We start from the raw sequence: 13252 nt of genomic DNA on the forward strand, positions 1-13252 counted from the left end.
AACAGACGTTCATTTGCGCGGATTATCCATTAGTATCAGTATCTTTACCCAGGCTCCCAAAGAGATCATGCAGGGGCGTTCTGGACTGGAAAGGGGCAAATGGGAAATTGATGTATTTTCGGCTGCTGTCTGCAAACTGCGCTCAATAACAGATATGTCGTGGAGGGCCCTGTCACCCTTCCTTGTGTGCGCGTAAGTATCTTCTTCTTCATTACTTCCCAATCCCGGTCCATGTCTATATGTGTATGTCCAGAGCTGAGCTCTCTCTATGTATGCCATCCTGGACCCTAGCCGACCCAATGCAAGCCGAATCCACGTTGTCGTGAGAAAATATCAAATATGCCGTAACGCCGAGCCGTGAATAGTCGTACAAATGCATGCATACAATGCAAGGTCGCCAACGTTGTCCGTGTTCTCATCCTCATGCCTCTTCACTCCAGCCTTTCCATCAACGATCGCCTTACTTTCATATTCACAACACCGCCCACACCAAACGCAGGCACGATGCGACATATCCTCGCCATGGCGCTGGGTGCCCACGTCCTTCGTACCTGATGCCATCGATCCCGGAGGCTCACAGGCGAGCGTAGCCCGTTGGGGCGGTTATACATGTCCAACCCCAGCAGGTGAAGCGGCGTGCTGATGAGCTGCACCGCCGCCGGCGCGATGAACTGCGCGCACGTCGCACCGCTCAGACGTTTCTTCCACTCGGCGGAGAGACAGCCCTCGATCTGGGGCGCGAGCAAGGGGGGCACGTTGAAGGAGGCGAAGATGGTCATGCAGTCGCGTAGTCCAAAGAGGGCGTACGAGAGGCCCGGGACGGCGCGGGGGACGACGCCGGGGGGTCCGAACATGCGCACAAAGACCTGGTCCTTGTATATGCAGATGCCGACGTTGGCGGCGCTAGAGGCGGCGAACTTGGTGGTGCCGGCCGTGACGTGCGAGGGTTTTCGATCCTGGACAGTCGAGGTGGCCGTGTCGAGCATGTTGGCGGTGATGTAGGTGCCGCCGTAGACGAGGAAGATGAGAGCGGTCGGTTTGGAGAGGAGGAGGGTCTGGGGACGGAGGAGGAGGGAGCGCAGGGAGGACTTGATCGAGTCGCCGAGCGTGCTGCTGCCCGAGGCGTTTTCCATGATGCTCCTGTTGGAATGGTCAGTTCTCTGCCCAGAGGTTTGGGAGTGGGGGGTTCATACCTGTCGATCATGGAGATGATGGGCGCCACGAGGGCGCCCGCGCATGAGGCGCTGAGGAGATCGGAGCCTAGGCGAAGGCCGAGCTTGTCCGTGTTCCACGCTTTCTGTGCATTCTTGGTCGGTAATTGTTGTTGTTGCTGCTGCTGCTGCTGCTTCTGCTGTTGCGCTGGCGAAAGTGAGGGCGCCATGATGGAGGGTTTCGGAGGAGAGATGGGCGCATGGGAGGAGGGATCTAGAGAGAGGCTGGCGGCAGACAGAGGGAGAGGCTCGGATGGTTTCATTTCATCAGGAGTCTATATTGAACGGTAGAAACACTCTGCTGGCTCTCTATAACGACGACGGTGCAGCACACCGGGAAGAATAGGGTTGCGCGGAGCTTACGAGCAGCGCTGCATCATGATCTCCAGGGTCCAGACGGGGTGAGTCGAGCAATTGCGAAACTCAATTCTGGGGATCGAGAGCGGCGACTGGACGAGCGAGCAATGAACAATAAAAATACGAGGATCGGGCGAGCAAAGCAGGAATGGGGACGTTGTAATAAGACGACTGCACGATGATGACAAAATTTGGGGGAGCGACCAAGTTCGAGCTGGAGCTGATGGACGGACGGACAGGAGAAATAGAGGCCGACACCGGAGATGGACCCGGCCAAAAGACCGTTTTGCCGACGGACGGATCCCCGACAATAGTGATCTGTTGGACCCTTGATTTCCGTCTTGCTGCAATTGTCATGCCACGTATAATCTTCCAGACTTCCAGTCGAGTCTCTTGCGCCTACCAAGACATCTTCTCTCGTCAGTTTCATTCGGCGCTGGTGCGACGTCATGCGAAGGGGTCGAACCATGATGACGATGTTGTCTCGCGTCGGGCACACCACCACGGCATCGCGAGCTAGCCACATGGTCACTGGTGTGAGATGCGGAAGATAGAGTCCAGCGCCACGCACGGGTTGGCGGCCAATTGCCGAACTGGCTGATATTTATTCACTACGGCTAGATAAGTGATGCAGCCACCACGTCGGTTTCCATCGGCGGTGATTAGCCTTTCAAGATACGCAGCGGTCCTTTGTGCCGTCGGACCACACCACATCACATCGCAGCCTCAAGTCTTGTTAGACCATTAAGGCAACCAGTACTATCGCTGGACCAGCTCAGAGGCCTGGATTGGTCTTTTAGCTGGGCGCATGAACAGCGTAGGATCAAGAATGAATATTGTGAGTGGCTTCTGCACCATGGGACCACTACGGTCAATACCCGCTACAGGGTAGCCTTCCACTCTCCAAATGGACGCGCCAGACATTAGTATGCAAGTGTAGCACGATGCTCTCTTAGGTAGGCATCATTCTTCATTCAACTTGGCTCAAAATCCGGATCTCTGGCTGATACCTTGAAAACGCAATTTGATGAACAAATCTGACAATGCTGCCTACAACCCCTGAAGCGCCCAATATGGAAGGTGATGCCGCTATGCTGAGTTGCTGACATCCCCGCCAGTGCCTGATTACCCCATGGGCCGTGATTCGCGTCTCTAGTCACCTCGACGTCGCGACTGAGCTGACATCTGCTCCATCGCTGCCGCCATCAAGAACTTCCATTTCAAAAGGGCTTACCATGGTGCGGGTCGAAAAGCTCACGGCAAAGACCGTCCTCGAGGCGCCCAACTACTCTCCTCCCGTCCCCAACGCCAATGGCACCCAAGGGCTGTTCACGGTCTCGACGTACGATTTCGCGTCAGGGAAGCACACGCAGTATCTTAGGGTGATTGATCTCGCGGGACGGGGCGTCTCCACCATTGTAAGCGGCGATAATATTCATGATGCCCACTGGATCCCCGGGCCACATGATGAGATCCTCTACGTGCAGTCCGACGACAAGGGCAAGACGCAAGTGAAGATTGCGAGGACGGGCGACCTACCTGGGGACCACGACTGGGTGATGCAGATCGATGCGCCCATTGCAAACTTGAAGCTGAAGCTGCTGAGAGAAGGTCAAGTGGCCTTTGTGTTCACAGGACTTGCAGGGGATGATGGAGAGCTGTTTAATGAGGAAGCTGTCGAGAAGAAGAACAGCGCTCGTGTGTTTGACACAACCTACGTCCGCACGGTAAGCGCCCACCCTCGAGCAGTGAGTGATCTGGAGTAAAGGTCTGACACGACCCAGTGGACGAGCTACTACAAGCCACAACGCTATGGTCTCTGGTACACCATCCTCTCCAAGAATGACGGCCCCTGGGAGCTCAAGTGGCCCTGCCATAATCTCCTACACAACTCACCGGATATCGAGCCTCACTCATTGTACGGCCCGTTTGGAAATGCATCCACTCACTACGATATTGCACCAAACGGAATCGCGTTCAACGCGCGCAAGCTGGAAACTCACGACCTGCAAGAGAAACAGAACTCCTATCCGTACTATTGCCCCCTAGACTCGTACGAAGCGCCGCCGCCAGCAAAACCCGCCCCTATCGCCTTGCCAGAGAATGTCAGTGCCGGCCAAGCGTCTAACATGCGTCTGTCCCCCAACGGCGAGGACATTGGCTTCTTCCACGCCTCGGCCGACGACATCATCAACATTCGACTGTACATTGCCTCCATCAAGAATCTAGCCTCGTACGACGCCTTCAAACGCATCGATCCAGATGAGGATCCTGAACACTACGAACCGCCCGCCAGCTTTGAGTTTGCGGGTCGCTCAGACACCGTCATTATGCAAAAGAAAGTCACGGGCCGCATGGCTCTCGCACAGCTCGTGCTCAAACACGGAGAGAAACCACGGTACTTCACTTTTGATGATACCGTAGCGTCGTATGCGCCTCTGCGAGCGGGAGATTGGACGACGCTGCTCGTGGCTAGGACGAGTTTCCTCGAGAGCGCCTTGTGGCAGATTATCAACGTCCCCGGCGCAAGTGTCGACCATACCATCTTCTGCGCTACCAAGAACGGGCGCAAGTACGGCTTGCATGAGGGCATGGTGTCGGATATCTGGTTCGAGGGGGCCGATGGGCTCTGTGTCCACGCTTTGGTTGTCCGCCCGAGCACGTTCGACGCGAACAAGAAATACCCCTGGGTGCTTGCGCTGCATGGTGGTCCGTTGGGGGACTGGTCAACGGGCTGGAGTCCAAGAGTACGTGTGGTGTAGGGGACGCATAATGACAACGGCTAACCGTGAATGTCTAGTGGAATGCAGCTGCGTGGGCTGAGCAAGGGTACATTCTTATCCTGCCCAACATATCGGGCAGCACAGGCTATGGTCTTGACTTTGCCAGACGTAAGAAGCCCACACTGTCCCTTTCCTAATAGCAGAACACTCCCCCAGAATAACACGCGAAAAAACAGGCGTCAACGATGAATGGGGCGGCAAACCCTACCAAGATATTGTGAACCTCGTCGAGCATCTCGACCAGATACCATACCTGGACCACGCCAAGGGGATCCTCACCGGTCTGAGCTACGGCGGGTACATGATGAGCTGGCTGTTTAGCCACGAGGTCTCGAAGCGATTCTGCGGCGCCATCTGGCAGGACGGCATCTTCTCCATCCCGACCATGCTCCTGCAGTCCGATGTCTCGCTCGACACGGCGGCGTTTGGGACGAAACCCCCGTATCCGTGGGAGAACGCGGCACACCTGGAAAAGTTCAACCCCGCGCGGCCAGAGTTGCTGCGCAAGTGGGCCGAGTACGCGCCGCCGACGCTGGTGGTGCACGGGGAGAAGGACTATCGGTGCCCTGTGACTGAAGGGCTAGCTGTGTTCAACACGTTGCAGACGCAGGGGGTGCCGAGTAAGATGCTGCTGTTTGAGGATGAGGGCCACATGGTGGTGAAGCCGGAGAATATGCTGGTCTGCTATGAGGCTACATGGGCGTGGATGCAAAAGTGCATTCAGGGGGACTTGGAAAATGCTCGAAGGGGCTGATGCGGACACACTGTCACTGAGTTACAGGCCTTCAACTGAAACAGTGCGTGGAACTGCATATTATGACCATCGTATTCAAGGCAGTGTGTTTGATGCTCAAGCTTCTTGAGCCCATTGAATCCCCTTTGTTCTGTCCCATGGCATCATGCGATATACTAACGAGACCCCTGCTCTAGTAGACGTAGTAGTTCTGCGTCTCATCCTCGCTCTGCCTAATCTTCTTGTTCTTCCTCTTGACGATGATCTTGGTGACCCACGCAATGGCGGCGGTCAGGGCGCTAAAGGCCGCGGACGACAGCATGGCGATCAGGTACCGGGGCTCGTCGCTGCTGGGGTACAGGTACGGCGTCCAGATGAAGGAGATGTTCATGATCATGGTCACCATGGAGATGGCGACGGCCTTCTTCTCCTTGGTCTGCCCGCACACGGACGAGCACCAGCCGAGGATGAGCGAGTTGACGCCGTAGGTGCCAATGGTGAAGATGACCATGGACACGTAGCGGCCGGCCGTGTTGAGCGTGGCGCCCGCGGCGACGAAGCCGACGATCGCGACGGCCTTGGAGATGGTGATGTGCCACGTTCGCTCGTTGAACTTGCCTGACGACCAGGAAACGGCGATGGTGACGGCGCCGGCGATCAGGTACGGGGGGCAAGTCAAGACCAGGGTGAGTGTCCTGCCGAAGCCAAGCGTCTCGACTACAGTGGGGAAGAAGTTCTTGAAGCCGTTGGCCGCCAAGTGCATGTGCGCCATGAAGCAGAAAAGCCACACGAGGGGGTCGCTGGCGGCCTGCTTGAGACCCTCCTTGGCGCTGGTCTGGCCCGAGTTCTGGGTGGTGTCGAGCTCTATGCGGTTGTAGGCGAGATCCTTCTCCTCCTGAGTGAGCCACCAGGTCGTCAGGGGGGTGTCTGGCAAGAGGAAGAAGCCAATGACGGCGATGACAAACGTGACGGCACCCTGTAGGATGAACAGCCACTGCCAGCCAGCGAGACCGGCAAGGTCGTCCATGCCGTGGAAGATACCGGCGGCAATGAGACCGGCAAAGGCCGTCGCGAGAATGTTCCCCGTGTACAGGATGGCGATACGTGTGGCGACCTCCTTGCGGGTGTAGAATAGCGACAGGGTGTAGACGGCACCGGGGTAGTACGGAGCCTCGGTGAGACCAAGGAAAAATCGCGTCAGGAGGAGGCCGATAAAGTTACGCGAGACGGCAGTCAAGGCAGACACGATAGCCCAGAGCATCATGGCGGTACCCATGTAGCGGCTGGGTCGGGTGCGCGTGAGGAACATGTTGGATGGCACCTGAGCGAGCACGTAACCGACGAAGAGGATGGATACGCAGGTTTGGTATTGGGTGCCGGTAAGGTTGAGGTCTTCCTCGAGCGTGTTGATGCGCGCTAGTGCAATAGCATTGCGATCCAGGTAGTTGAGCCAGTACATGCTCCAGAGCATGGGCTATGAGGGAGCACTGTTAGCGGCAGGTGACTTGGGCGCAGTTGGGGGATGAGCAGCATACCATGATCCAGCGGTCGAGCTTGCGCACAAGCTTGATCTCCTTTGGGTCAGTCTTCTCGTGAGCACCCGAGTAGTCGACCTTGTCCACAACGGGGATAGGTTTCTCGCTCTGCTCAAAGCCTGCTTCACTGTCCTTGGTTTGCGCGAGCCGAAGCTCATTGTCGCGCTTCTCGCCGTGGGTGGACGCCATGGTGACAGTATAAGTGGTGCCTATGACAGGAAGGACTGCGATGCCTCGTGGAAGTGCCAGAGAAAACTGGGTGTAAAATCTGATGAGTATGGCTCGAGGAGGCTTTGTGGCACCCGTCAAGTGTCAGGGAGTCACTGCTAGACAAGAAGAGACTCAATAATCCGTGTGGCGAATGGACTCTCTTTATACTGCTTCGGACAGCAAGAAACAAGTCAACATGATCAAGGCCTCCCCCGGAAGGAGGAGCTGGGGATGGTGGGTTCGCGCTGCGACTCCAGGTGCCTCCCCACGCGCTGATCCCCTTGCGGAGAAGTGAGATTTAAGCATGTTTAGGCGTGCCCACAGGGTAATCCCTGAGACAAGTCGGGACCAACAAGAGAAAAACGCGGAGGGTCTGGGGTAGTGGCTGTGATTCCGAGGAGCAGAGGCGCTTGGACGCCCTGACTAGCCAAGTATTTCTCGACCCTTGTCAAATCCCTCGTGGGAGATGACCGAACTATTCCGACTCTTTCTCGACGAGATATCTTGGTGCGGGTCTTGCACAGGGGAGACAGACGCTTAGCATGCCATGAATCATGCTACTGCCAGTCTGCAGACGACGAGGGCCTAGGATGCCCGCTCCATGTTCGTTCAAAGAGCACCATCCACGACCGTGAGTGATCCATGACCTGAATGGTGTGACCATGGAAGTGACCGCACGATGTAAGTTGGCAGCGTACGCAGAAGTCGACAGGCATCAGGGTAGTGGCCAGCCAGCATTCGGTGGCAGCATATTCGGTAGAGTGACGGGTGGTAGATGGCGACATCACACCCTCATTTCCGAATCCATCTACTTGCACTTGACATGGCCAACGCGGCTGCATGTGCGTGGGTCGTCCGTCATCGCTGTTGGGAGCCCGAGCAGCATTCGGTAATAAACTTGGCTTCCGTAACTGTGAGGGGGATCGCCCGTTGTTCCAGAACCAGATGTTACCACAACTCATGTATGCGGACTGTTGGTAGCTCCCCTCGAGCTTCGCCCTTGGTTCCAGACCGGGCGTGAATTATCGCCCAGTCACTTTCGTATCGGACTCTTTCCGCACGTCATGTTAGAGAGTTCCGGGCCCTGCTCGCCGGCAGTTGTACCTCACTGGTCAGTGGTGACTGTGCTGGGGTCCAGACTCCAGAGGACCACGCAGGTGCAAAAGGCGGATCAAATGCTGTCGCGAGCGGGAGGCTGGCTTTGGGCTTCGGTGGAATCCTTCGAGAAGCATGATTCGCGCGGAGAGGCCGTGGAAACTCGCGGGCTACCGCTGTGCACGGGCAGTAGCGTGATGCTGCTCCCCAGGGGCAGGGATAATGATGTCCACCCACCCGCATCGATTACCCCAATAAGACTGGGCCCGAAGATGCTTAACAGCTCATGCGGCCATTTCTTTGGCTGGAGCCTCAAACTTTATCTGTTAACTCTGTATTGTGGACCAGGAGGGAGCCACTTCTGCGTTGTCACGGTGGTCTCACAAGTCACAACACTGGCTGGCAATGACTGCCCTGCTTCTTGAGACCATCGCGAGAACTGCGAGTGCTCAAACATCACCTAAAACAATACGAGGCGTGCCGGCTAAGATAAGCAGAAACCCTGGCGTACGTCCGGATGGAACCAGCGGTGGTTTGCCCTTTGACCTGGCGGAGGCACGACTTTCTGCGTTTGCCGTTCATATAGCTATTCCTGGTGAGGTATCTTGTTGGTCGCAAGTCGTGGCTTGTCGCTAGTGTTCATCGATAGCAATGGTGAGCGAGCTAGAAGCATTCCATGGAACCTCCTGCTTCCAAGGGTCCACAAGCATTTGCGAAGCAATACTCTTAGACAGGCATGCCGGTCGGGCTGGGCAGCTTGGCGACGATGCGGGGTCCTCTTTGGAAGTCGGAGCAGCGGCAGCTGTTCGCGGCTGACGCGCCTTGCATTCGCCGAGATGTGGCTGGTTCGAGAGGATATGGCCCAAGTGCCGTGCGCCTCGTCTGTGATGTCGGCAGAGCTTCGCTGTTGAGTGCTGCCCGCCAGTCGACCAACTCCCACCTTCCGGAGTCCAAGGTTCTCAACTTTGATACTGCAGACTGCTAGGTCAGTCGTACTGCTTCTTCGCTTAGCTCAGGGGTTAAGCTTGCCATCAAAGTCCACGATAGACGCACGGCGAATGACCCGCAATCCCCAGATGCCCCATCGGAGTCCCACGGGGTTTGTCTCTTGAGTCCATGCGTAGTATCGCACCCGGCTCCGTTGCTTCCCCGCCTTCGGCCAACGTCCGCGCACGTCTGGATGAATCTCCCTCGAGGTATTATCGGGGGGTTGCTAAAATTGGGCCGTGTGCATGCGCACGTTCAGGTTGGTACACGTCCCCGTGGTGACCATTAGGCATTCGACTTGCTACTTATCGTGGATCTTCTAGCGTGAGGCTTCCCGATATTCCCCTCGACCCTTACTCTTATACAGTGGGGCGAGGGCTACAATCCACAGCGGGCGTGCTAAAAGAAGCGGTCATCATGACCGTCGGACTGGGCCTTGCGCCCTGCCCACGATGTAAGTGACGCATTACATTCCAGGGCGTCTTGCACGAGGCAGATAGTCTCTGGAGGCGGTATGGTCCCCATATCATTGACAAAACACCCTAGCTGAATGTCCGAGACCAGAATTGGTCCTGTGGTGCGCCCATTTATGTGGACACGGCCGCATGATTCTATCATTGCGCCAAGTAGTATCTGGTAGAAGTAGTAGCGCGTGCCGCAAACGAACTCTGGCCTTCGATTGGCGCTGCGAAGCGCGGGCTAATGACCCGTTGTCATGAGACGCGTAGACCAGCCCCGGCGTGTTCGTGCTGGACCGGACATTGTGTTGCGCGCATACCAGAGGTGCCGTGTTCTTCTTGTTGCTCGATGTTGGACGAATATCAATGCTGTGGCGAAGCGGACACCATCGGCCTCAGTCGTCTGCCATCTCACTGCTCCTTGACAAGTCATCATCCTCGTCTTCATCCTCAGTGTCGGTGTCAGGAAGTACACGTCGTGTTTGTCTAGTAGACCTTCTCATCGGGCCCGGTCGTTGCGGGGAGGTGCTGGTCCGCGCATTCACGGCTGCAGTCTTTCCGCCTCCTCGAATTCTCCTAGATGGACGTTTGCGAGGCTCATCAGCTTCTTCCGATGGCGACGGCGCTTTCTCCGACTGCTGGTCCTCTGATGTAGGAGGCTCTGACAACGGTGCTCCCACAATGCCCGGCTCTCCCTCGCCCTGGTGATCCTCCATAACCAGGTCGTCATGCCCGTCATAGTCCTCATCATCACCATGCGCTGCTGTTGCAAAGAATCCTGAGGTATGATGGGTAGCAGCACGACCACCGTCCTCTTTCCCGTCCTCCTCCTCTTCCTCGTAGCCCTCAGGGAGGAACCCACCGGCCGTCTCCTCGTTGTCGTGGGCCTGGGGCACCGGCTCGTTGTGCATCGAGCTCAATCCCTTCTTGGGCCCAAAGACGGAGACGTTTGCCCCAACTTCACCATACTCCTGCTGAATACGCTCTACGATGCGCATGCCCATGATGAACTTTCGCCATTTGCCCAGGGCAACCTTTCGACGCTTCTCGTCCTCTTTACGAGCGCGTTCGGCCTCGTCCTTTTCCAGCTGCTCCATTACTTGATCGTGGTATTCTTCAGCAATGACAACTCCCCGGATCACTGGCACAGCCATTCGATGGCCAAACTCAAAATCAACTACGGCCTCGGCATAGTCAATACCCAGCTTCTTGCAGACCTTGACGGCCCCGCGGTAAGGTATGTGCACAGCTCCTTCCGGACACATGTGTTCCGCAAAGAGATCGATATTGCTATCACCAGATCAGCCAGCTTGTTCCGCGAATGAGCTACTTTGACATACCCGTAGTCATTTTTGGGAATGACACCGTCCTTGATTGGAGGCGGGATAATCCAGTCAGTCTGCTCCATACTGTACAAGCCCTGCAGGACCTTCTGGCCTGTCGCCGCCTCTGCTTCGGCGAGTTCTCTGCGTCGATTTGTCGTGGCGGCGCGATAAGGCACACGCTTCAGAGGCTGCTCGCCAGCAAGTGGTGCGCGCCCTTGCTTATGCCATGTCTCGGCACTCTTCACGTTCACTACGTCCTTGCGCGAGTAAACGTCCTCTTCCTCGATCTTGCCACCTTTCGCCTTGTTCTTGAAGATCTTGACTGGTTTCGCTCCTGGTCTAAGTGCCTCTTCCCTTTTCAGATGTCTTTCTAAAGCGAAGTCCTTGGATTGCTTGTAGTACTGAAGGGTCTCTTCACCTTCCTTGATCTCCTTCTTCTCTGGCTGTGCAGGCTTCAAGTCTGTTGCTTCCTCTAGTTCGTCTATTTCTGTGATTGGTACCGATTGGTGGCCTCTGGTATAGCCAGACAAGGCCGTTTTGAACCAATCGAAGTGCTCGTATCGCTTGATCTTGCCGTACCGATTGTGGACGGGGATCTTTTCAAGTCCCACCCGATTTCCTTTTGTTCGGCCGGGAAGCATCTGTCGCTTGAGGTATCTCACAGTGAGATCTTTGGCTGTACCGTCTGGAGAGTAGCCGACAATGTACGCCATTACCTGGCGGGCCTTGTCAGCCTTGGATCCTCGAGGCTCAAAGCTTTCGATAAGCTCCCTGTTGGTGGCGACAACGCTCTTGACGATAGCGTCCACAGGCAGATATTTCTGGGTGACGGGAGATAGGACCTCGGTCCAATAATGAGGATACTCAAGATCCTCATCAAATTTCTTTGCTGGCTTTGCGGGCCTTCGAGGTAGGACTTCAAGCTCCACCACGGACTCGTCGTCCGTATCCTTGAATTCGAGGTCCAGGTCGTCGGAATCGTCTATCACGATGGCGTCGGATTTTCCAGCTTTGCGCGCAGTGCGCTTTGTCGCTGCCTGATTGATCTTTGATGTCTTGCCCTCTTCGTTGCCGCGGGACTTACTCTTCCCTGTTCCAGTAGGTGTTACACTCACTTTCTTCGGAGTGGTCTCGGTGGTGCCATATGCCTTGACCTCTGCGGCATCCTCGAGCTTGGTCCAGCCAAACCCCAGTGTTTGCAAGTTTGCTACCATACGTGCCTCCATGCCGAGACCCCTCAACAGCGCAGTGAAAAGTTGTGCGCCAACATCCCTGCTTCCACGGCAGCTTCTGGCGCACCTGCGGAAATCATCCAGAGTGGGCAGCTTCTCGCCAACCACGCTTGGGTTGTACATTTCGTTCTTCCATGCTTTGGTCCAGCGATCCAGGCGATCTAATGACATGTAGCCGTATTTGCGGATACCGGGCGTCGTAATCTTGAAGCGCTGCTTCCACCATGCCGAAAGGGTCTGCATCAACCGGAACAAGGGATCGCCTTGACTCATGTTGACTGCACCGTGTTCAAGCCTTTCTGCTGCTGACCCCCAGTCGCGCCCTTCTACTTCCGGAGCGGCTTTGCCCTTGCCTCTGCCTTTGGTCTTTCCTTTGCCCTTGGCACTTGTGGCGGGCCTCTGGGGCTTTGGTGGCTCTTTCACCAAGCCACTGTTACGCATCCATCTCTCGACCTCTTCCCATAGTCTAGGGGGGAGGTGTGAGATCATTGTCGCCTGCACCTCCATGTCACAGACCCACGCATTGCGGATCGCATTGTGCCAAAGAAGGGTAAGGACGTGAACTCGATGCGCGGCATTGCGACCCTGTCGATCCCGTTTTGTCGGTCCCTTGTTGTCTCCATAGTACTCGTGGTACAGTGATTTCCGGTCCGTTGGCTGAAATGTCAGCTCCAGATCGCCAGAAACAACGGGTGCGTCCTGTTGTTCTACGTTTGGAGCCGCCACATCTTCGAACTCGACATCCTCATCATCCTCCGAGTCTTCAGCTTTGTCAGTGACTGGGGGTTTGACATCTTCAAACTCGGGGTCTGAAAGTGAAGTCAAGGAGCTAGAATCGTCATCTTCACCGTTGAAACCGTCCAAGAGCGAAGTTGACTGCGGCGCACTTGTCGCGTCTAGTGCGTCGTAAAGCGTCACTTTCCGCTGTTGACCAGCCTGTGTTGAAGTTGCACTACTGCCCTTGGATTTCTTCGATAAATTATCACCAGAGGGCGATGCGCGCAGACGCTTGCGCGGCACCACGGGAGGCATTGTGTGCAGGTTAGTATTTTGGCTGCATCCTTTCAATATCCCTCGAGTTCAGTTCAACAGGTCGTAGGCGTGACTGCGGCAGGAGCGGCTGCGTCATCGAAGCGCGCGCTGATCGCGAGTGCACGTGACCTTTACTATGCATTCGTGGTCTCAACTTCCTGAGATGCCACATTACGAGTGAAAGTCTCCTCAATTCAGGCAGAAGAACCGAATGGGTGCTTTAATGCGATAGTTTCACACACCAGACCCTGTCACACGTGAAGAGATTGTAAGGGACTGGATTCTGAGTGCGGG

At 56.0% G+C, this 13252-nt stretch overlaps 4 protein-coding genes across 4 annotated transcripts; 1 reads left to right on the forward strand and 3 right to left on the reverse strand.

Moving 5' to 3' along the window:
• Positions 1-431: 431 nt before the first annotated feature.
• F5Z01DRAFT_632134 (uncharacterized protein) lies at positions 432-1474 on the reverse strand (the record flags this gene model as incomplete). Its single annotated transcript, XM_046261842.1, has 2 exons — positions 432-1140; positions 1194-1474. 2 exons carry the CDS (start codon positions 1472-1474, stop codon positions 432-434), a joined length of 990 nt encoding a protein of 329 aa, XP_046122975.1.
• Positions 1475-2357: 883 nt separating this feature from the next.
• Positions 2358-5191, forward strand: F5Z01DRAFT_18187 (prolyl oligopeptidase). The gene is made up of 5 exons (XM_046257964.1): positions 2358-2403; positions 2588-3295; positions 3353-4315; positions 4369-4459; positions 4528-5191. The coding sequence occupies exons 2-5, from the start codon at positions 2804-2806 to the stop codon at positions 5103-5105; spliced, it is 2124 nt and encodes a 707-aa protein (XP_046122976.1). The 5' UTR covers positions 2358-2403; positions 2588-2803; the 3' UTR covers positions 5106-5191.
• Positions 5192-5277: 86 nt separating this feature from the next.
• Positions 5278-6808, reverse strand: F5Z01DRAFT_614543 (pantothenate transporter liz1; the record flags this gene model as incomplete). The annotated part of the gene is made up of 2 exons (XM_046260821.1): positions 5278-6558; positions 6620-6808. The coding sequence occupies 2 exons, from the start codon at positions 6806-6808 to the stop codon at positions 5278-5280; spliced, it is 1470 nt and encodes a 489-aa protein (XP_046122977.1).
• A 2674-nt stretch (positions 6809-9482) lies between these two features.
• On the reverse strand, positions 9483-13168 carry F5Z01DRAFT_18199 (uncharacterized protein). Its single transcript, XM_046257965.1, has 2 exons — positions 10710-13168; positions 9483-10659 (listed from the first exon to the last, which is right to left on the reverse strand). Exons 1-2 carry the CDS (start codon positions 12956-12958, stop codon positions 9765-9767), a joined length of 3144 nt encoding a protein of 1047 aa, XP_046122978.1. The 5' UTR covers positions 12959-13168; the 3' UTR covers positions 9483-9764.
• Positions 13169-13252: the final 84 nt, after the last annotated feature.

The sequence above is a fragment of the Emericellopsis atlantica genome (assembly GCF_019669845.1).
Source record: "Emericellopsis atlantica unplaced genomic scaffold F5Z01scaffold_1, whole genome shotgun sequence".
Lineage (NCBI taxonomy): Eukaryota > Fungi > Ascomycota > Sordariomycetes > Hypocreales > Bionectriaceae > Emericellopsis > Emericellopsis atlantica.

Excerpts from the sequence above, each read along its gene's own strand:
- F5Z01DRAFT_18187 (XM_046257964.1), top strand. The coding sequence starts at position 2,804 with ATGGTGCGGGTCGAAAAGCTCACGGCAAAGACCGTCCTCGAGGCGCCC. Across the intron at positions 3,296-3,352 it reads ACACAACCTACGTCCGCACG|TGGACGAGCTACTACAAGCC; the intron begins GTAAGCGCCCAC and ends GACACGACCCAG. Across the intron at positions 4,460-4,527 it reads TGGTCTTGACTTTGCCAGAC|GCGTCAACGATGAATGGGGC; the intron begins GTAAGAAGCCCA and ends GCGAAAAAACAG.
- F5Z01DRAFT_18199 (XM_046257965.1), bottom strand. The coding sequence starts at position 12,958 with ATGCCTCCCGTGGTGCCGCGCAAGCGTCTGCGCGCATCGCCCTCTGGT. Across the intron at positions 10,660-10,709 it reads ATTCCCAAAAATGACTACGG|CAATATCGATCTCTTTGCGG; the intron begins GTATGTCAAAGT and ends ATCTGGTGATAG.